General features: G+C 38.9%; 1 protein-coding gene across 2 annotated transcripts in view; it reads right to left on the reverse strand.

The window, feature by feature from the left end:
- ksr2 (kinase suppressor of ras 2) overlaps positions 1–23138 on the reverse strand; it is a 76934-nt gene that overhangs the window by 52079 nt on the left and 1717 nt on the right. The window contains exons 2-5 of one of the 2 annotated variants that reach the window (XM_046385534.1): positions 14882–15022; positions 13948–14098; positions 2459–2494; positions 912–1413 (exon numbers count right to left, since the gene is read on the reverse strand). In XM_046385534.1, the coding sequence (XP_046241490.1) occupies positions 912–1413; positions 2459–2494; positions 13948–14098; positions 14882–15022 (830 nt within the window). The remainder of the gene's footprint in view (positions 1–911; positions 1414–2458; positions 2495–13947; positions 14099–14881; positions 15023–23138) is intronic. The other variant, XM_046385535.1, reaches the window with a different exon arrangement.

Below are 23138 nucleotides of genomic sequence, written 5' to 3' on the forward strand. Positions count from 1 at the left end.
TTGGATAGACTCACAACTCAAAGGCTCATTTAACACTTGGTGAAATTGTAATCCTGATATATTATTATGAGCTAACAGTGCAAACAGTGTTGGTGTGGTAGCACAGTGGGCTACTGCTAACCAGCATGCCATCATATAATATCCAGTTATGCAAAGTAACTGAATTTATGTGAAACTTCCATTTCATGCAGCCTTTACTCCACTACAGACCACAGGGAAAAATAACTTTCAGTCCACCATATTTGTCTGACAGCTGGAATTGCTTGTCAATTTACAGATTAAGATTTTACATAAAAATGTATGAAGAGTTCATAAAATATAGTGCATTGTTGCGAGATTGAACTGCCTAAATGTGTTTTGAATAGATTAAATTAAATTAGATCAACTTCATCTGCAGCATTTAAATGGTACTTACACATTAATGGATGAGTAATAATAACCCAATACTATAATATAAGCATATAAAGTTTTTTTTTTTGGATTACAGGTACTTTTTATACATTTGCTAATAGTATGTACTTTTTTCATTAACAAGTACAGGAATTTAATGCAAATTTTACTTGTATTTTAATACTTCCCTATTCTGCGTTGCTACTTTTACTCAAGTAAAGGCATTGAACACTGATTATATCACTATAATTATTATTATTATAATTTTGACCTTATAATCAATTATTTTTCAATATATAAATAATATTAACAAAAATGTTTTAAATTGGGTAAATAAAAAACAAACAAAAAAAACAGTTATATAACCTGGGATAGCACCAGAATCCATTAATAAATTAATAACTGCATTAAAAAAAAACTGTTATTCAATTTGGGAGTGACCTCTGACCTTTGTGTTTACATTTGTATCATGGTTATCCCAACTGTATGTCATTAAAAGTCCAGGAGAGTGTTACACTTACTTTGGAGTTTGTGTGTCATCCAAGCGGTTCCCCAGCTGGAACTCATGGGATTTGCTGCGGTGCAGTGCGGTGAAACCCGGCAGCAGATGGATAAGTTTGCGGCTCGGTGGAGGCGGCGTTCCTGGGGCCTTCACTTTGTTCCGTCGCCGCATTGGGGGAGTACCAGGTGGGGTCATAGTGTTGACCACCAAGGGAGTCCGAGGAGGTGTGTGGCCAAAATGCCTCTGGCGGGGAGATGGGGGCAGGGAGCGATGACCAGAGTCTAATGGTGGGAAGAGTCCTGTGGCGGGGCTGTCGACGGTCAGTCGATCAGCATATAAAGGGGGCGCCAGGGCTTGGGGGCTGTGGCACATGTGCTGGTTGTACTTGGACTGGACTTTGGGGCTTTGGGACAGCTGAAACCGGATCCACTGACTGGCCTCTGGTTGGCACACTGGAGTGTTTTCTTTACCAGATTCAGATGTGGGCCACTGGATGGACCAGTCCTGCTTCGCCTGGCTCCCTGAAGAAAAAGGCAGAGATTGATTTAATGCCAACAAAACACCTTGTTGTGATATACCTTAAAAGGGTTCACACTAATTACAAAAGGAGATATTTTTTCTTTTGTAACCGTGATGGTATCTAGCCATGCAGTTAGTTTTGGTTTAATTGCCCAGATTTTGAGATGTCTTTCATCTTTCTGCCTCAAAACTTACACAATGGAGGTAAAAGAAATTTTGTAAATGTTGATCACTGCTTTTTCAAAATAAAATAATTACTTTCATTGGAACTAATTTCTACTGAAAAATTAGTCAGGTCACTGGCCACTGAAATCATCATTAGCCTTGAAACAGAAGTCACAATTTGCCTCAAGAGGCTTTTCAGTCTGTACAACAAATCACACCCTCTGTCCTGAAATGATTTATTCACTACTAAAAATGGCAAAACTCTGTTCTTACTTAATAAAATGTTGCTGTTAAATTCAGTTAAATTTTTAACAGTAATTTTCAGGACTGATAGCGCTTCTATTGTAGTCTCAGAAGCAATGTCTGAAAACCTGAGCAAATGAATCCAACTCTATCTACATGGGAGAATACAGTTTTTCTTCATAATTTGGGTAAACATTGGTGTAAAATGGCGTATCAAGTTAAACTAAATGGGTCTGTGTCATGCACTTAATATGAAAACATCCATTAGCTCTACTTCTTGATTGTAGCAGTAAGAGTAATCCCGGCAGCAGGTGAACAATTACAACCAGCAAATGTGCTCAATTTGGGTAATGAAGAATTAACTTTGCTGTTATCTGATATGAACATATTAGTAGTGTAGTGGTGTTCAAATACGCTGATGCAGAGCAGATTAAGCATGAATGGGCGGAACAAGGGTGAGAAAAATGGAAGCATTTGCCAAAACAGAACAGGGCAAAGCTGCATGAGTCATAACACAAGCCGACTTCTACTGAAACCAAACTTTCTGTTGAATGAGAAACAGAGAGAAGCTCAGAGGCATAATAGCTGAAGGTGTGCAGCCAAAATGAGTGGTTTTGAGTTCAGATGACAATACTTTACCTCCATTACTGTGCAATTTATCCTCCTCAAGTTGTTCTTCAGAAAGGAAAAAAAAAAAGAATGTGTTTATTGATCTGCCAGAGACACAGCTAAAAGAGTCTGCAATATTCTTCTTGTGTTTCCATCTGCAGTTATGCATAGCCAAAAGGTTGCTCAGCAAAACAAAACACAATGTTGGTCGAAATGATCCTGGGCACATTTCAACAGTTGAAGTATCTCATGCATGACTGAGATGAAGCAAAACTGACCTCACAGTATTCAAAATCTGCTATTGATAGATAAGCCACACTAATGCTAATTTCTATCGGCAGTCTCCTACAGTTTTTTTTCTGTCATTATTTTTCTTTCCTATGACATTGTCTCCAAGGAAATGTAAGCATCAAAAACACAAACTTCAAACACAATATCAACACCAGCAACATCAAATGAACCATGAAAAATATCCCTTAAAAGGTCCCAATGGAATTGCAAAACTTGATAGAAAAAAAAGCCTGCAGCCTTTCCTATTCTGTAAAGAAACGAAGAGGAGGCCATAAAGAATGACACGTTGTGGGAAGAGACAGCAGCAAAGACACAAGGGACATAATACACAAGAATTTAAGGCTTTCGTTAAAAATATATATATGTGTGTCTATGTGTATTAGTCATATTGATGAAGCTTGAATAATTTCTTGTTAAAGAAGTAAAAAAAAAGATTCCCACACCAAAGGTTATGTTTAGTGTCACTGAAACATAGTCAAACGCGCTGTTATCACAGAAATAGTGACAGCTAATGGCTGCGGCTCAGAAGATTTTTTTTAATACATAAGCAAATCAAGCTAATGAACGTGGTTGTACCCTTTGAGTACTTCTGTAATTAAATATATGTTTAATAGAACAAAATGAGCTCCATCTCAAACATTATATTGCTTAAACATCCCATATCTTTATTGAGTCCTCTCTTTGAAAAGTTTTCTCCTTGCAAAATGAGAGGACTTTCAGAGTCCAGTGAAACTGGATGTTAACAGTTCTCTTCTCTTTTTTTTCCAGCAGAGGACAGATATTTTTCTCAGGAATTGGTAGAGACCAAAACAGACTAGAGGAGTTCACCATGGGTAAATTTAGAGGGTGTTAATATGTGAATGTTTACAAAAAAATCAAACTGCTATTGCAATGTAAATTAGCATACATGCAGGTCAGTCTGTGGCTGATGTCTGACAATTTGTGAATTTACCCACGACACATTGACAAACATAAGTCAAAGGCTATGAAAAAAAAAGGGGAACAAAAATAACCAAATGATATTGCTGCTTGGTTCCGGATCTCTACATGCATAGAATATATTCATGTTTCTGAAAGTACAAAGTACAAAATGTGAAATTGGAGGCTTAAAAGCACTAGTCGCCATACTCTTTTATTCACTGACTGAGATGCTCCAGAAATTCAGATCACATTTGCAAGGATTGATTGGTCACATGAACCTACACCCTGTTGACAGCTGTGATTCATGCCTATGGATATTAGTTAGTAGGGTCTCTTGAGTTGCTGCCCGCACTGTCGCTGCCTGAGGACCACGCTCACGCTTGTGGCTGAACCCCCATTAAAAGGCCCACATCTCAAGCCCTTCAGAAGGACATCAAGATGCAGAGAGGACGAGTGGGCCCTAAAGAGTGCTCATCCACAAATGTGGGGAAAGATGTTGGGGGTGCTAAATCAAGCCTCCTTTATTAGTAGAGATAAAACCACAACAGGCCTCTCAGAAATGTAAAAGTTCAGCTTGACCCCACATGAATGACTGTAACTAATCAACGGCCACTGAAGAGTTCAAACCACTGAGGCTGAGATTACAAATGGGAGGCAACAGAAAGCTGATTGCTTTTGGTCAAGTCTGTAGGTGTTTAATACCTGACACATTAGATGACAATTTGTACTGTCCATTTCCACATTTGTACCTTCTAAAATTGAACCAGATAGTTGGATATGTCAGCCAATCACCTTTGATTTAAATTATGAGCTTCCCTTTGGTAATTACATTCTTGCATGAGGCTGCCTCACTTTAAAAAACAAAAAATGTTTTTGACAGTGCTTATCAAGGTGATACCCAAGTGGAATTTCTCTGCCACGGAAGCAATGAACTTGAATCACAATCATGAAACTGTTGCTTCAAGTAATGAGTCAATTCATCGAACTCACTAGTATCTTAGCAACTGCTATACCAATATAGTAACAGGACTTGACTTCTGAATTTCTTTTTTCACATGATCTAACCTAAGCAAAAGCCTCAGGCGCACACACACACACACACACACACACACAAATGCTTGCTGCTAAATAATAAGAAGAAAACAGAGTGAGCATAACCCCTTTGAGAGCTGTGATTAAAGTTATTTTGTATGGCTTGTGCTTGTTAGCAACAAAGTTTCAGAAGTTTCATTTCATGGAGAGCTTTTATATAAAAAAAAAATATACCGAATCTTGTAATTCATCACAACTTCTCTGCTATAAATTCAACAGGACATTAACTTAATGATACCAAGGCTTATGCTTAATCAATTTCTGTGATAGGGTTCCTACCCTGTTCCTGAAATTCACATTCCAGTATTTATTTTCTTTTGCTTTATTGCCGATTTTCTTTGTGATGCATTCAGTTATTTCTAAACTGTGTCATTCTACAAAATGATCAGAATATATTTGCAAGCACTTTTCATTTTCAGCTGTACAAAAAATGATGATGGTTTTGTAAGCAAGTGATCAGTGTGTACACATTTCTGCTGAATGTCTGCTCTAATAGACCTTATTATGACCTCTAATATGAATTGGAAAAAAGGATTTGGATGTGAAACACACACACACACACACACACACACACACACACACACAAACAACTCAGAAATCATATAACTTAAAGTCTGGTGTCCAGTGAGATTTGTTTTAGTGTCTTTACAGAAAATTTTTTACCCTTCTTTATGTGACTTCAGTGTTTTTATTATTGTATGCTGGTGCGTTCAAGATCACAGATATAGGTTATTTTTGGGAATACACTTTCTTTCTTGTCATGGAGTTAAATTAGAAGTTTAAAACCAAGCTCATGTTTGCGCTAGAAGCGGAAATCACAAATCTTGCTGCTGATTTGAAACACTTCTTTCAGTTCAGCTCAAAGCTGACAAGTCACTGACTATGCAGTTCATTTACTTTTTTTGTATTAAATTGTTGCTATTGGCGTTCAGATGCACCACAGTAGCCTACATACGTCAGTAAGCAGACTCATCACCACTCAGATGCCCCTCAATAATTTGCATGTTGGTAAGTCGTCGCCTTTCATATGGTCCAATGCTCAGCACTGATTCCAACTGTCTTCTGTTCACTTGTAGATTCAGACTGTTGTTTGTAGCTGTCACACTCAGTTCAGTAAAAAAAAAAAAAAAATACTAGCCTCAACAAGCACCATACATTATGTTAAGAGCTCAGCAGCCTTGTTTCCGTGGCTTTTGTGATCTTTTAATAATCTTTTAACAAGAACATACTGTGAATCAAAGCTACTGACAAGCATAGCTCCTATCACGGATCCCTCTCCGCCTGGGATGGCCTGATTGAAGGGTATCCTGGACAGTGATTGCTCAAAAAAAAAAATCTGCTGAGGACCAAACCTTACACCTCCTTCACCATTGCTATTGAGAGTCGGCCTGTTTCTCTCATAGATACCTACGTGATTGCTGCTGTAGTACAGTCAGTTTACTTTGTCTTTATTAATACTTTGTATTAATAATTTGTATTAATAATTTGTATTAATTGTATTAATATTTTGTATTAATAAAGGCTGCTTTATACATGTACTAAACATCTCTAGTTTGTGCGATTGACCAAATTTTGTCATGCCTGGTGTTTTTGTTATGCTTTGTCTTTTGATTTCTGTCCATGTGTCATGTTCCATGTTGTCTTGTGCTTCCATGTATTATGTTAAAGGTTTTTTTGTCATGTCCTGTTTTATTTTGAAAAGCATCACTTCCCCTGTGTGTCCTGTTTTCTTGTAGCTTTGCTTTAGTTTTCTTGATTGCTTTCTCCCTCCTGATGTGTGTCACCTGTGTCTCGTTACCATGTCTATTTAGTCCTTGTCTTCCCAGTCACCTTTGTCCAAGCGTTGAATGTCTTGTGTCATGCCAGGAGATTTTTGCTTTAACATGCCATGCCATGCCATGCCAGGAGATTTTTCCCATAGTTTGTCTGGGATTCACAGTCACAGTAAGTGTGAGTTTGTTTTAGTTAGGTTTTGTTTTCTTGAATAAAGACAATTGTTTTTTGGACCTCCACCACGCCTGTCAGCTCCTTTTTGACTCTGCATCGGGGTTCAGCTAATTTCTGCGTCAGCGACGCCGACTAATCGTGACAAATTTGAGTGTTGGTGTTGGTATGTTGATTGTTGAGCTTCAAGCCCCTGAAAACTTGGCCTTTTCTATGTATGTATATGGGTTACACGTAGTGACAAACCAAGAGAAAAAGTCACAAAACATAGCATTTCCTCTCTGCTCTGCAGAGGTTTAATACATTTTTCAGCTAATGTTAACTGTTAAGTTCTTCCAGCCTTTACTGTTTCAGTTCACTCGCTCACTACGCTCCCCTTGATGCAACAGGCAGCTCTAAAAAACATCTGTAGATTACCTGCCAAAACAGCAGACGTTAGCAACTAGGTGGTGAACATAGTGTCCCTTAATATTTCAGTACAACAAAAGCAATTGGATTATGCAAATCATATTTAACAGCTTCACCAATAATTGTAAACAACAGAATACTAATATGCATTTTTAAAGATTAATTTATGTATGCAATCATTTATTTTTGATCAGCCATCCCTGTGGGTGCCTAATGATTTCGGCAGAGCACCCACGGGATCTGTGCCTGTGGTTGGATGTATAAATAGGTTACTCCCTGCCTAAAAGTTAACCATATCAACTTTATAAGGTCAGAAGTTATTGCAGTTGTAAGTATTTCCCTATAGCATCACATACTTATGACTAAATGGGCAGCATTGAATGTTAAATGGATCACTAAATGGTCAGCACTGAATGTTAAAGTTAAATTATAATTAAAGAAAAATTATAGTACAACACTTAAACTCAGTTGCTTCATCAGGATCGTGTTTGTGTGACTGACAGACAGTAACAAAGCAACCTGCTAATTGTCATCAGTTGTTGCTAATGCTGGCATTTTCCAAAAATGAGCCTTGCCTACCTCAAAAAAGGCTTTCGAGTGTATTAATATTTTCATCTAACTCAAAGAAATATATTTCATGTAATGCCAAACCCCTCCTTTAACAATTCCTCATAGACCAATCTTTCTTATTCATGTATTATCAAACTGTGTTCATACATAACTTCAGATGTACCTTTGGAGCCACACCATCATCAGTCTTCTATGTATCTCCACATCAAGCCAAACAATGCACCAAGCACTTATGACTGATCCTTCTCTTCTCCTCTGCAGTGATTAATGTGAATAACACACCCCAACACCATTAATAGGACAATCTTAACATGCAGTGAGGCTTTGAGAAAGGTAGATAACAGCCTCATAATTGGACTAATTAACTCTAGATGTGTTGCTTCTTTGGGCTAAATGGCAGTGAAATGCCACTGGGACAGGGTCTGGTCTATCTTACTGCCACCGTAAACAGGATTTGGCGAAAAGGGCAAGGGCTGCGTTCAATATATGCACTGTCGCTTTTTAATCTGGACTCTTTTAAGTTGAGGGTTTGTGGACGTTCTTGCAGTGTAATCAGTGGGACTCAAAGTTAGACTCTGCTAATTAGTTAACAGGCAATAAGGACCACCCAGGGGTGTTCAGGAAGATGGGTGTTGGGGGTTCGGTCAATGTTTCTTCTGGTCGTTTTCCTTCCCTGTTGCATCTGCTCTTTTCTTCACGACATTTCTTCTTCGCCTCCCGCCGTCATTGCCTCTTTCTCACCCTAATTCCCTCTCATGTTATTCCACGTCCTTCTTCCCGCACATGCCTCCTTCACTTTCCTTTTCTCTCCTCCCTCGCATATTCTGTGCCTCCCTCTCCTCTGCCTTTCTTCATTTCTTTTCTTGCTGATGGCATTTGAAGCCAATTAGGTGCTTTGTGTGCATGTGAAGCTGTCTCAAGGCAGGCAAGGCATGGGGACATTCCTTTAGGCTATCAAAGATTACAGAGGAATGGCAGCGAGTACACCTGTCTTGCTGAACAAAGATGAACACTATTAGCCTGATCAACAGAACAACTCGTATTCAAGAAATTCTGTGTGTGTGTGTATGGACTTGTCTAAATGGGCGGGCTGGATAATGTGTGTATATTGCAGCACAAAGGACCGACCGGCTGCCTCCGAATTGTATGACTCATCCTCATTGCAACTCGTGGACTGCAATCCCAAGAGCCTGTAGTGAAAAATTCTATTAACTTGCATTAGTTTCCTTCCTCCGCCATTACACCACAGAGCAACACTCACTTACTATATTCCCTTTTTCTTCAATTATGTGACATATAAACTGCCAAGATTGTAAAGAATACTAATGTACATGTCAGCCAATTTTAAATTAATTTCTGATGACTCATTAACATATTTTCTCTTTGGGGGGAAAAAAAACATGTGATAAATCTGTATATCCTTTTCTGTAGTCTTATTCATACTGGTTAAATATATGTGCACTTTTGCAACAACCTCCAGATTTTTTAGAGAAAAATATGAGATGTAAGAACAGCCTCTGCTTCTCGCTTAGCAGTGGTTAAATGCTCTCAGGGGGCCCTTTAACCCTTCAAAGCACATGCACGTCTCCTTCTCTTGCATACGTGCTGAGGCACAGGTACTCGCACAGTCCCACCAACGCTCACACACAGATGTGCAAATGTGATGAAGCTATGACATATCTCCCTCTCCGAGCTCCATCTGGGGAAGAATATGAAAAAAAAACAAAAAAAAAAACGATACTGCACACCCTTTATTTCTCTTAGCAGAAAGTGCCTCTCACCACTCTGTGTGGGGGTTGTGGTGTTGCTGTGGTGCATTCACACATCTCTAGCCAGTCCCCTCTGTTAGAGAGCCCATTAGTGGCTCTGTGTGGCCAGAGCCTGCCTTTGGAGAGAATGAGAGGAGGGAGTGAGGGGAGTACTATTGAAGCAACGGGTGAAGAAGAGAGCCAGATGATAAACAATGAGCAGGAAGATAGAAAAAAGAGATGGGAAAAAAGATGGAGGTAGGTGAACAGAGAAGGAGACAAACAGCAAATTCTGAAAAGCGACAAAATTTAGATGACATTTTCTTCAATTTTTCTCTTCTTCAAATTTTTTTTAAACCTAGTAGCTATTTCCAGAGCTTTAAACCATGTCTCACAGTCCCTAACCACTGAAGTGGAGTTTGCTTATTGTGACCCATGTGTGAAATTTTGGTCACGTTGTAAATGAAAGAAGAACATAAGGCCTATCTGTGTTCAAAGACAGATGTGAATGGCCTCTGTAATCAATTCAATTCAATTCGATTTATTTAAAGACACTTAACTCCTTGTCAGTGTATATTAGGGCTGTCACTATTTATTTGAAAATTAATATGATAGTACCTATGTGGGAAAAACATATATTCAGATCTGTAATGATTGGTTTGAATTTAAACTTGGGAAGCATTCAACTCTAGAGGTGGAAAATAAAGGTTGTGACCAGTTCTGGTTTGGCAAAAATGGTCGCCACCAAGTATCAACAAGACCAGAACAGAAAATGCTAAAACATGAGAGCAGAGTCTTCAAGATTCAGCACTTCAACGCCATAGGATCTTTGTTGTTACACTCTAAAGACATGAACTCTGCAGTGTGTGATCTCAGGACCTCAGACTGGGACTAAATCAACATCACATAAACCTCATTATGAATAGATAACGGAAGCCATTGGTGAACGCCAGGCAAAAAATAAAAAACCAACAATTTGGAAAGAGTCAAAGGTCAACGAACAGGAGTCATCAAGCAGGCCATGCACATCCAAACATTTTCGAACAGGAACAGTGGTTACCATGGTCCATGCTTAGGTCATGTAATGACAACTGAAACAGATGTAATCTCATGTAATGAGAAGGTTGGTTTCAACTGAAAGCTAAAATAAATCTAGCAAAGTTAAGATGTCAAAGGCATATTGCAGTGCTGTATAAAAAGGGAACTGTTGATGGCTCTAAAAGAAATAATTCAACACCTGCTGCAGGAAGGAGCTGTGATTAACTAAATTGTTCAGCGCTTCTCTAATTCAGACCACAAGAGAGACGGGATTGGGGGCTTCGGGAAAGAAGTCAACAGCTCCATCCCATCTTATTCTATTTAGAAGATTGCGCTGTGAGTGTGGGTCTGGGACTCTCGCAACGGAGCACCAGGTAGCAAAAGTTAACAATATACTTGCATGATGAGTGCCAATGTGGAATAAATATAAGGGTAAAACTTGTACCTCAGTTGAAATGGGGTATTTCCTAACTTTAAGGACATTAGTTCTTTGTCTTTATTATTGCCTGGTCTCACTGAACTTTCATTCATGGCACTTTCATCAGATGTTCAACATCAATTCATCAACTTTTTATATGCAGTGTGAACAGACCCAAAGTCCTAGAAAATGATAGCAAAAGACAACTGGTCTCCAGTGATGCCTGAAGCCTGAGCAGTCTAAACCCAGCTGGACTTGAGGCATGGGTGGCTGGGACCGCCTGACTGACTCTGCCATGGGACGCCTGAGTGCCTGTATGTCTGTCTGTCTGTCTGTCTTTCTGGACAACATCCGCCTCCATCCCCAGAAAGCCGATGAGACAGAAAGATAGGAAACAAGTTGGAGGAGTACAAGCAACTCCAGCAGTCTGACAAATGAGCACAGGGACCAACAGAGAGGTGTGAATATTCTGAGAGGCCAGCTGAGCACCTGCAGAATCATAAAAAGCCTGCTTTTAGGATTGAGATGCAAAAAACCTATTTGTCTGAACATCTGAAATGATTTGAAGAACGCTAAATTAAAACCTCCTCTAATAAAACACTCTTTTAATAAAGCACAGTTTTGTTGAGGGCACATTGAAGAAAAACTACTCATCAAGTTAATTTGCTTAATTATTTAGCAGCGCCTTCCATCTGAAAGGACATCTGTTACAGAACAGTGTGTGTGTGTGTGTGTGTGTGTGTGTGTGTGTGTGTGTGTGTGTGTGTGCGTGTGGGAGCACAGAAACAGATGCATTATCATTACAAAAGGTTGTTACTAAACCTAACAACCCAGTATTAGCGATGATCTACTGCCCCCTTCTGGTTCATTTGTATCACTGCAAAAACTTTGCCCTAACAGCCTGAAAACAAAGTGCAGCCTGTAACGCCACCTGGTGCACAGCAAGGAAGCAGCACACTAAGAGCAGGTGCCTGTTTGTTGTATTCTATTTTTCAAAAGATTGGGCTATCATTGAATAAATTCTTAGGAATTTAATCTCAAAGATAAATCTCTACATTTTAATGTGTCTTTAAGCAAGTGTGAGACATAATGCTTATTTTAGGGTTCTTCAATACAAACATGGCATCAAACCTAACCAATACAGTAATCTCAGCCCCACTAATGTAGGTTGCCTTGTTAAGTTATTTGTGGAAATACCAACCCAATGATGCACATTTTAGTGGCTGTGACCAGGAGTACGGTCATCCTCTGGTGACCACTACCTCGGCTCCTCCTGTACATGTCTTTGAGTGTCCTTGGCTGAAACGCTGAACCCCAGCTCACTCCTGATGGGCCAGCCAGTGTCTTACATGGCAGGTTACCGCCATCAGTGTGTGACTGTGTAAGTGTGAATGGGTGAATGACAGACAATGTGTAAAGCACTTTGCAAAAAACATATAGATGCAGTCATTCACCATTTACTTTACTCTTGCAATATGTTCCCGTGTAGACAACATTCACCAGTACATAAATCATTGTAAATCATTTTTAGATTTAGATCTCAAACCATTAAGACTGTTGTTTTGGGAAGAAGTAAAAAGTTACTCCCACACTTGGTTGGAGAGAAGTGTTTCTGCAAAGGCTTCAGAGATACCAGCCATCAGAGCAGATTGTGGCATATTTTTAACCTACAACAGTAACTACAAATACTACATGCTGTGCCAGAATAAAAACATTATACACATATACACCAATAAACTACGCACAGTTGAGATTGTTGAGATAATAAACTGCAACCTTCATGTATAATAGTATCAGTTCAGTATGTGGATGTATGAGTTATATTCTAAAAATGATACTTTCTTATTTTGTCACGAATACATTAATCTGAAAACTATATAAAAATAAATGAAAAGTACTGGGACACCCGACCATTACTTCAACAGGGACTCTAATAACACTGCATTCTGAACACATAAACAACTTTGCAGCTATGACAGCTTCCACTCTTCTGTGAAGGCTTTCCACAACATTTAGGTGTGTTTCTGTGGGAATTTTTGCCCATTCAGGTCAGGCACTGATGATGAATGAAAAGGCCTGGCTCACAATCTCCGTTCCAGTTCATCCAAAAGGGTTTCAGTGGGGTTGAGGTCAGGACTCTGTGTGGGCCAGTCAAGTTCTTCCACATCAAACTCTTCTAACTATGTCTTTATGGACTTTGCTTTGTGCACTGGGACACAGTCATACTGGATCAGAAAAGGGCCTTCCCCAAACTGTTGTCACAAAGCTGGAAGCACAGCATTGTCCAAAATGTCTTGGTATGCTGATGCATTAAGATTTCCCTTCACTGGAAGTAAGGGGCCCAACACCTGAGAAACACCCCCATAACACACCTGAATTCAGTGATGAAGAGGTTTGTCTGAATACTTAACCTAAATAAGTTTTAAGTTGCTATTAACTGCATACCAGTGACCTTGTGGTTTAAGATGTTGCCAAGTTTGGCGGGAGACCTTAAGTGCTTATCAAATCCTCACTATCACCTCATTTGTTTTCAGCTAACCACTTTGTACATTCTAGCAAACGCATAAGCTATCCTTAAAAATACTTGAATAATAAATACATAAGTTGCTCCTCAGATTCAAATTGTACTACCCTACAAAATAAGAATGATTTAACTTTGGTGAGAAAATACATTTTTAAATGATATATACATGTGATTGTGTATTATTTATCTCTTGTAAAAATTATTTTAGTCTGTGAATAATGCTGGAATATGTGAATTTCCCTTGGGGATGAATTAAATATATCTATCTATCTATCTAAAAATGAGTTAATGCTAGTAAGTAACAGCCTAGAAGGTGGGACATCAGTCAATGAAATTTTTACTTACTGTCAATCAAAAAAAAACAAATGCAAAAAAAAAAACCAAAAAAAAGTATTAGTGTATAAGTATAAGTGTCTATGTTAGCTGCCGTGGCAGATATTTTTAAAACACAGTAGAAGTTCATTCAAAAAAACTAAATACAATTTTACACATAGTAGTACATTTAAAGGTGTTTCTATGAATTGTGTGTTTGTGTGTGAGCTCATGTCCATGTGTTTTGCCTTACCGAGCTGGTGGGCCTTTCTGAGACAGGAGAGCGAGGCGTTGAGTCGGGCGCACTCCTCTTCACTGGCACCAAACTTCTGCAGCAGCTCACACACCTGCTCCTCGCTCATCTCCAGCAGGCCCTCCAGGGTCACCTCACCTGGGCTCATCTCCTACAAAACACACACACAGTGACACAGATACATAGACATATAGACATACATGTGGAACACTTCATTCACACTTAAATGCACTGAATGAGAAATCACAAATTACAATGAAAAGAAGTTGCAGTAAAAATCTGAAACTTTTTCACAGACTAGTTTAGCAGAATGCAACAAGATCATGCATGTGCACACACTGGTTTATCAGTGTCACTTTTAAAGCATGGATTTGTGTATACCTCTTGCCACAATCTTTATTAAATGACAGAAAAAACACCTGCCAATCAAGCAACAGTGAAGAATTCTTTACAATCTTAAACAAATGGAACAACTATGTTCCAAACTGCCACCACATGTGAAGATGTGACATTAGAGGACATTTGTACATGTAGAGAGAAGTTGCAGGGTTTTCTTGGAGCAAGCATCTAGTGGCCATTATAGTAACTGCAGGACTGAACATTCAACGGACCTGCTGCTTCATAGAGAAAGGACTGAGAAGTGAGAAGGAAGTAATGTTTTATGAGTGTTAGCCAAGAAATGTGATGGGGATGAAAATAGAAAAGAATAAAAAAAACAGGTGAATACAGACAGCAAATGAAATTAAATGTTGGGAGAAACATAACAAATCCAGATGCTTCCATAAAAGACACAAGCAGTCACTGGATGGTTTGAGGGGCATGAAAATGATGTTAAATCATACGACATGACCTTCACAGTCATCAGATTTCAGCTCAGTTGAAAACCTAAGGGAAATTTTGTTAGACATCACCCTCTGAAAAAGGGACATATTACCTGTATGACCTCTTTCCTCAAGTTGACGATCCGGAACCAGTGGCCAAGGCGAGGGAAGTCCTCCAGCTCGCCACTGCGCTCTTCTAAGGCCACTTTGCACTTACAGGACAGCTGGCGGCTGAAGTACTTCACCAACTTCCCCTGAAAACAAGGGGAACAAATGCAGTGAGTGAGGACTGGAGATACATTCCTTTAAGGCTGACTGACCCCTGTTTAAAATATAAACCATTTCCTGCACAACAGGAAAACTGTGCATGTCTGAAAAGACCAGATACGATGTACTTTGAGAAATTAGCAGAGCTTCATATTCAGCTGATTTGTTTTTCACTTCATCGCACTACAACACGAAATATGTTTGTTTTCAGGCAGAGCAACAAAGCTCCCTTTGTTGATGGGACCCGTCCTGAAAAACTAACTTGTTTGTATTCCGAGCAAGAAAAAGACTGAAAACCTAACGATGGAAAAAGTTGCTGGATTAAATATGTTCACTATTACAGCAATCTCAGAGACTATAACTTACAGTCAGCAGAGACATTTTTACAGGATACTTGCAAAAGAGATTTTGCTGGTCATTCAAAAAGACTTCAGAGACATTTTTCCTTGATTTTACAATTTGCTGCCTTTAGTTTAAAAACTCAAAGTTGTTTGAAATATTGCTGATATTAAAGGAAACCTTAAAGATGTTGGCACAGGCATAAATAAACCCCAGGTGGTGCTCGAACAAATGCCCTTTTGGCCTCTTAGATAGGTGCCCTTTTTGCGAGACATTTTTCATTCCTCTTTCTTTTTCTATTTCTGTTTCTTGCACCCGTGACACAAAACTTCAGCCTACAGTTATGTGAGCGCAAGCCAACTAATTGTTATTTCTATATAACAGTACATGACTTCTACAAGCTTAGATTTGAAAGTTTAACTGTTTATCACCTTGTGTATTTTGAGGCGGGTTTGTGTATGAGTGGTAGAAGGGGAAAAAAGAAAACAGCAGTGACCCCTTGTGTAATGTGTGGAGAGGAGAGGAGATAATGCACATTCAGAGATATTGGTTACCATAAATTCTAATCAATGGGGGGCGTGGGGCTACTGTAGGGGGGCACGGCAAGGCAAATGAATGAGGCATTCTTGAGCACTGCCAGCATAACATGGACAAGTTTGTGAGAGGGCTCCCAGCTAAACGTACAGCAGAGGAGTCTTCACCAACTCAAAGCAGAACCTCCAAGGCAAAGACAAGAAGATATGATGAGGTATTTAACGCCTCGCCTTCACCAGTGCAACAGTGGGTAACGAGGAGAGACCAAAGTGTGTTGTGTATCTGAAAATAATAGCTTCTGACAATTTGAAACGTCACTTAGAGACTACACATCATGAGCACAAAGACAAGCCAGTTGATTTCTTCAGGAAAAAAAAAAAAAAAAACTCAAAATGTCGAGAACAAAAAATAAAAAAATGCGCTTGACTAAAGCTGCATCTAAACCTGGGGGGGATTTTGATCTTCAAACAGGGGGCCATGAAGAAAAAGGTCTGGGAACCAGTCCCTTTCTAACATATGGAATCCCACACTTTTAACATATATACATTTTTCCTTCTAGACTTAGACGGGCAGCCAAAATCTGCCAGAGGCAAATGATTAAAGAATGACTTAGCTGCAGCACTATATCAGACAGGTATACCTTCACAAACTTCATTTACATGTTTTCAGTGACATTTGTTATCACAGAATGAGCAATAATAATGTTAAAAAACAACATATTTTGATAGTATTTAAGTCCTCAGCAAGGTCTACAGCAAGTATATTGGTCGTGAAGGAATTTTGAGCTGAAACAATTGGTCTGATTAAAAAAAGATGGTAAAACAAGGTCCAGGCCCGTAGTGGGTGATGTGATGCTTGAAGACTTAAGGATGATACATTTGGATGGCCCCATTCCAAACATACACCTACAAAACGACTGCTAGAAATTAGACAGTGCTGGCCTACATCAGTTCATACCAAAGTAGAAACCAGTGGAGGAGGGACTAGCAAGTCACCTCTGAATGCAGAAAACCCTAGAGCAGCTGCCCACGGCTGCTAACGCTCTGCCCAATGAGGTGACTGCTCAGTCCACACCTACAGAGAAACACACATTTACCCGTGCTGAATGTGCTGGCTTCGTACTGTATATCATATTCTTAGAGTGTATTATATTTAATTCTCATGCTACATCTGCTTAAATATATCTTGCCATATGTGCCAACAGAATGGTATAGCATATATAAAGTAACTGGTATTCAGTGCAAAGGTTAAAGAAGGATGAGTGAGACAGAAAAAGAGGGGACAGAAAGACAGAAACTTTTGACAAGACCTTTTGATCACTGTAAAATAATCCTACATTTCTTTTTTCCAAGGATGACAACGTCATTGTGTCAAGCTGATGGTCAGTTGATCCACCACTTTGGTCCAGACTGAATCCTCTGATCTGACCAAATGAGAAGGGTGGCTGCAGTGGCCACAGGTAAAAGGTGACGAGTTATGCAGCTCTCGCTCCATGCCTGTGTAGTTCAACTCTTTGAGCGATTAAGCAAAAAGCTTGAAGTTAATAACTTTTGTGGTATTTCTGTTTTGGGTGACTGAATGATTAAACTTCACGTTTTTCTCTCAAAATAAAGTGGTCTCCAACTGCTACAAAGAGCTACAAATAACAATTAACTGAAAATGAGCTGTAAACCCAACTTTATCTGACATATTTTACTTTACCGAACAAAAGCGGGTGCAACAGATTTACATACAAAACAAATGCCAGTTACTTGTATAGTATGCTTAAAAATGCACCAGGACTGAGGTGATTTATCTGAAGCCTCTGTTCTCAATGTTTGATCATCGAGGGTCATGAATTCAATAATTTTCCTCTGAATTGCTTTGGTCTTTTCATTGCTCCTACCAAGGAAAGACAGGAGGGGCTGCTGGATTGAGTCTGCCACTGAGCTCTGGCTAGCTTTAGCTGCTTTTCCTTTGCTACCTTCTTCAAACTGGGTATGTTCAGCTGGGTGATGGTGTTTTAAGTGTCTGAGTAGGTTTTGCTGTTTCAGACATTTTTGTGGTAGTCCCCCACAGTTTACTTTGACCTCACATGTATTGCAAATTGCGAGCTAAAGACATGTTAGCGTGAGGCTGTGACATTACTGCCTGCCCCACTCTGCAAATGCGCGTGCATAAAACGAACTGGCTTGGAATCTGAGATACGAGAGACTGCCTGGCTGGCCTGCGGTCCGGGCCGAGAACGATGCAAATCCACCGACTTCTGTCCATCGATTGGTGTATCTACAGTAAGAACAATCTGGCAATGGCCTCCAAACTAATGAGGGTTTATCACCCCTGGTGTAACATGTAAAACCTACCAGTGCAATCCTACAGCTCCACTCAGAGCAGATTTGGCAAGACACACTTTATTCCCTTGCTGTGGTGAAACCCAGAAGACACTGAACATACTGTACTGTGGGCAGGTGTACAAGCATAAGCTGCTATGGCTATCAGGCTAACAATAGCGTGCCACAAGCTGAAAATGATCCCTGTTTTTCACACTTTATTATCTTTACCTTCTGTCCCTGCCCGGCAAGGAATGCTAAATATGCAGAATCTCCCCACTAATGCTGTTTGTATTTTTCACTATCAAGTCACACACACAAGCAGCAATCAATGCTTTGGGAACAACAGCAAGTCGCCCCTATGTCCTCTGTCTTAAAAACCATGGACATCAGTAGGAATAAAAGATGAATATTTCAAAATCTATTAAGGAAATAAAAAGTTAAGAATCCGATAAAGCAAAGGTTCAGGAGAGATTTTTATATGTGAAAGTGGTTAAGATCTACAATTCTCAATTGATGGACATTGAGAATTGTATACAAAATACAGAAATGCCATAACATTACAATACAAATTGAGCAAAAGACTTCACACTGAGCTTCTTAAAGTTTCTCAGGGTGATCAAAAGCAATTCTGGGGGGAGCTCAATGAAGTCACAAACCCACTATGATTCCTGACACCAAAATCACATGCAGAAATGCTGGCAATGAGTTTAACAATACTTGCTAATAGTCTGAACATTACATTCTATCTCCAGAGGTAAAAATCCTGACAGCCTGACAATATCTTCAAGACAATTATATGAAATCATCCATACTGACATCAACTGACAGAAATGTGTTCTCTAAAATCATTATGAACAACTCACTGTAGCAAAATTCTTCAAGCTTTTATGAATTAAATTGTGGATCCTATTGTTTACTCTCCAAATCTCTCTGCTTTGTGAGGGTGTACATAACTTGATAGACTGCTACTGTATCAGCTTAAAGGGTTAGTTCACCCCAAGATCTAGATTGCTATGGTGTGAGTTGCTGAAATTTGAAGATATCGGCTGTAGAGATGTCCACCTCCTCTCTAATATAATAGATCAAAATGGCACTTTACTTGTGGTGCTCAAAAAAAAACACTTAACAGCAATTTCCAGATTTTTTCAATTTCCAATTTTCCAGAAATCATGATCTGGTTACTCAAGATAATCTACAGACCTTGTTGAGCAGTTTCACGTAGGAACTATTTTCTTCCTGCCAAACTACATTGTATCACTATGTGGAAGGATATTTGCATCTGCTTATGGGCAAGTCACATGCTCGTAACAGGGTGGGATTTAAACTTTAATGGCATCTGCCTCAGCAGAGCTGTACGCTGCATGTTTTCTTCAGTGTGCGGACACAGAAAGAAAATCATTCCTACATGCAACTGATCACAAGGATTATCTTAAATTACTGTGTCACGATTTCTGGAAAAAAAAAGACATTAATGCTGAGTTTTTCACATTTTTTTGAGCACCACAAGCAAAGTGCCCTCTAACAATTTACACACAGGAGCTTTAATGGGATAAAAAAGACTTCTTTATGTCCACTTTAATTTTGTCAGTACAGTACAGTAAAACCTGAAAAATCCAAGATGTTATATAACTAAACCAGCATAGTCTCTAAAATGATGGAGCGTTCTTTTAAGCAGGCTCTCAAAACAGATGATCATATGTGGTGCTATTCCCATTTGAGACATACTCCAAGCTAAATTGACCTCTTCACAACTGCTACACTCACAGTTAATCCAGATCAACTAGAACACTTAATGAATGTACAGTAGACGATAACTTACACACGAGCTTTATCTCATATGTTATTACGCTACAGTTCCTTGCTTTCCTGCATTATAAACTTATCATTTAAACTTTTAGCAAAGGTTGGTACAATTTGTGATTTTAACTCATCTAAAAGAAATGTAACTTAAAATTCACACATTTATTTGTATAGAGCAGAAGGTGAAATCTACAAACAGTCACGTGTTATTCAGAAGAAATCCAGAGAAGCAATTACAGTGATGGTGCCGCCAAACATTTAATGGCAAGGGCACACAGTGGTTTTGGTGATGCTCCATAAATAAACAGTATTAAAGCAGATTCATAGTAAAATGCTAGCTCAGCAGTATTCAGTGGAAGCAAAAAAAAAAAAAAAAAAAAAAAAAAAAAAAAAATGAAATGAACCTACTGTTAAAAACTAGCTATTAAATATAAATAGCTATAAGCTATTTTTTTAAAATACAACATTATACAACTGTTTTTTTTAGCTGTAGCTGTACTCTGCTTGTTTTTTTTTATAATAACAATGTATGAAATGACAATATGAAAATGAAAACAATGTGAAAACAAGTTGAAAAGCTGCAGTGATGAACCCACAGAGAATCATCATCTGAATCTGCAGCTCCCCTGAACTTTAAAGACCTTTACCAACTTTCAGCTCATTGTTTAGCTGTTCTGCTTCAAATTTACAGCAAGCTCATCTTTATAGAGAAAGAGCTCTAAAAACTCACTGTACACTACCTGCTCAGCACCAGATGGCATACGGGCACAGCAACAAGCTGGTGAACACATTGGAGCTTTTAGTAGGTAAATATGTTTCCTTGGGAGTTGGTGGAGACCAAACCAGAGCTAAAAGTAGACTAGATATTAGACTTCCCGGTGTCCACAAACCTGATTTCAAATGAACAATAATGTTACTCTGTAACTTCTTCCAAACTGTTTGCTGAACAAGCTTTCCATATATTAACTAAAGATTATAATATGTCAGACAGACAATGCAACAGTCATGCCCTCACTACAGCAACTGACCACACGTAAAACAGAGGACTTTCCATATACCCTTCGAGCAAGGCAATTTGAAACAGATAGAAATAGATGTACCTTTAGATGTGGTCATCTGCACTTTGCATGACCTAGTTTGTTACAAGCACAATGGCTTCGGTGGTTGAAGTGTTGCTCATAGCCTTTGATCTGACTGACTAGAAAAACAGTTTGAACTTAGAAGCAAAAAAAAAAAAAAAGGTGATGCTACATTTTTTCAAACAAACATCTCATACACCTAAATTTGAATAAATAATAACACTTATTCACTTATTTAGCTGGCCCTCTTTACTGTTATATGAAACGCGTAACTCGATCACATGTCATGCTCTATCATGTGTCCACATCCTTATGAAAGCCTAAAAAAAAAAAAAGATCATCCATCATGTGCGTTGATTGTTCCAGTGTATCCAAGGGATACCACTGACGATGTATACTCATATTAATGGAAACCAATATTAACACCTCATCCAGGTAATGATATAGGCTGCTATTTTTGGTAAAGCTTTAGGCTAAAGCAAGGTCAGTGCTCAAAGCCCCTAACAGATTGTGCCTCAGGTTCTATCTGGGTCCTTCAGGTTAATAATAGAGATGGAGAACTGAGATGTCATAGAGCAATCTTCCATACACACAACGCTCATTAAAGATCATGACAGGTTAACGAGGAAGAGCTTGCGTGTGACTGATGTCATTGTGATCCTGATCAAACCCCTGGTGTACAACTCATTTGTTGTTGAGGGAATAAGAGGAGAACCATCCTGAAAGGCTCTCTAACTCAGAGGATTTGTGGAAGATTAGACGGTTCTCAGGAGTAACTTCTTTGTTGCATTTGTCAATTAACTGCTAAGAGTGTTTTCCTTTGTTCTTGTTCATTTCTAATACTCGTGTCTTTCTGTTGAGCATTTATTTCACATAAAACTTTATTTTATTTGTGCAAGAAAAACATGTCTAAAATACAAACAAAAAATAAACTGATATGCAGTTCCATTCCGACAAAGTTTCTGCAGTAGCCAAAAATGTATCTGTATTAGGTCCTGGGTATTGATAAAATGTGTTTTACAAGGGGATTGTAGCCTAAATTTACCAGCAGAAGAATTGCAGCCCACAACAGTACATGACTACCAAAATATCTCACTCTGACCTGAATTCCTGTTGGTGTTTCTATTATTTTGTCTAGTGGGCACTTGAAAATATGGCCAATGACTGTGAATGTCTTCTTTTCACACAAGTTTACTGAGAACAGTGCTAAAGCTTGGCCCAGTCAGCATTAAACCAAAACTTCAATCATGTGCAGAGTGACAAAACTCAGTTCAGAAGAGTTCATGAGATGGATGTGATTTTGTCTGCTCTTTAGAAGACGTGAGGAAATGCTGCTGCCTAGCACTGTTACTGCTAATGCATACAACCCTCTCCTGCTCTCACAAAAAAGTCTGACTATCCTTCAGCCAAAAGAAAAGTTACAACAGCCTCTCTATTTTCAGACCCCCTTTAACCAGAGTGATTTTCATGTAGTCCCTTTGCCATGCAGCACAGCACAGTTTGTAGACAAGATGTGATACTTGGTTCATGTGCTGATCATTTATGCTTTAAGACTACCACAATGTATTTTTTTTCAGCTATCCAACAATATCTTTACTGTTAATTTTTACTGTTTTAACAAATCAATTCACAAAAATCTGCCAGGTTCATATTAGCATGTTGTTATATATCTCTGTAATTCTTGTAACAAATAGTCCAGTACCCACAATGCTTTGCAAGGCATTCTGGGAACATAGTGAACATTTATCTTCAAACAGTAGCCTCCTCATTGCTGGAAGCACATTTGTACTTGATATTAGTTCTCTCTCCTCTTGGATTAGCCTACATTCCTCTCCCTTGCCTGTGCACCACTTACAAACTTCACTGAATAGCTCCGCTGAATATCTGACTGTATGTTTATTTCTTTTATAATATATATTCGTGTGGGGTTGGATTAAGTGACTTTACTTTGTGATATTTTTGTGCAAGATCTCAGTTATATCCTCCCCCTTGGACTCAAAGTGTACTGACCGTAGGACACACAGACAGCCTACTCAGTG

The sequence above is a fragment of the Scatophagus argus genome, chromosome 4, assembly GCF_020382885.2.
Source record: "Scatophagus argus isolate fScaArg1 chromosome 4, fScaArg1.pri, whole genome shotgun sequence".
NCBI classification, from domain to species: domain Eukaryota; kingdom Metazoa; phylum Chordata; class Actinopteri; family Scatophagidae; genus Scatophagus; species Scatophagus argus.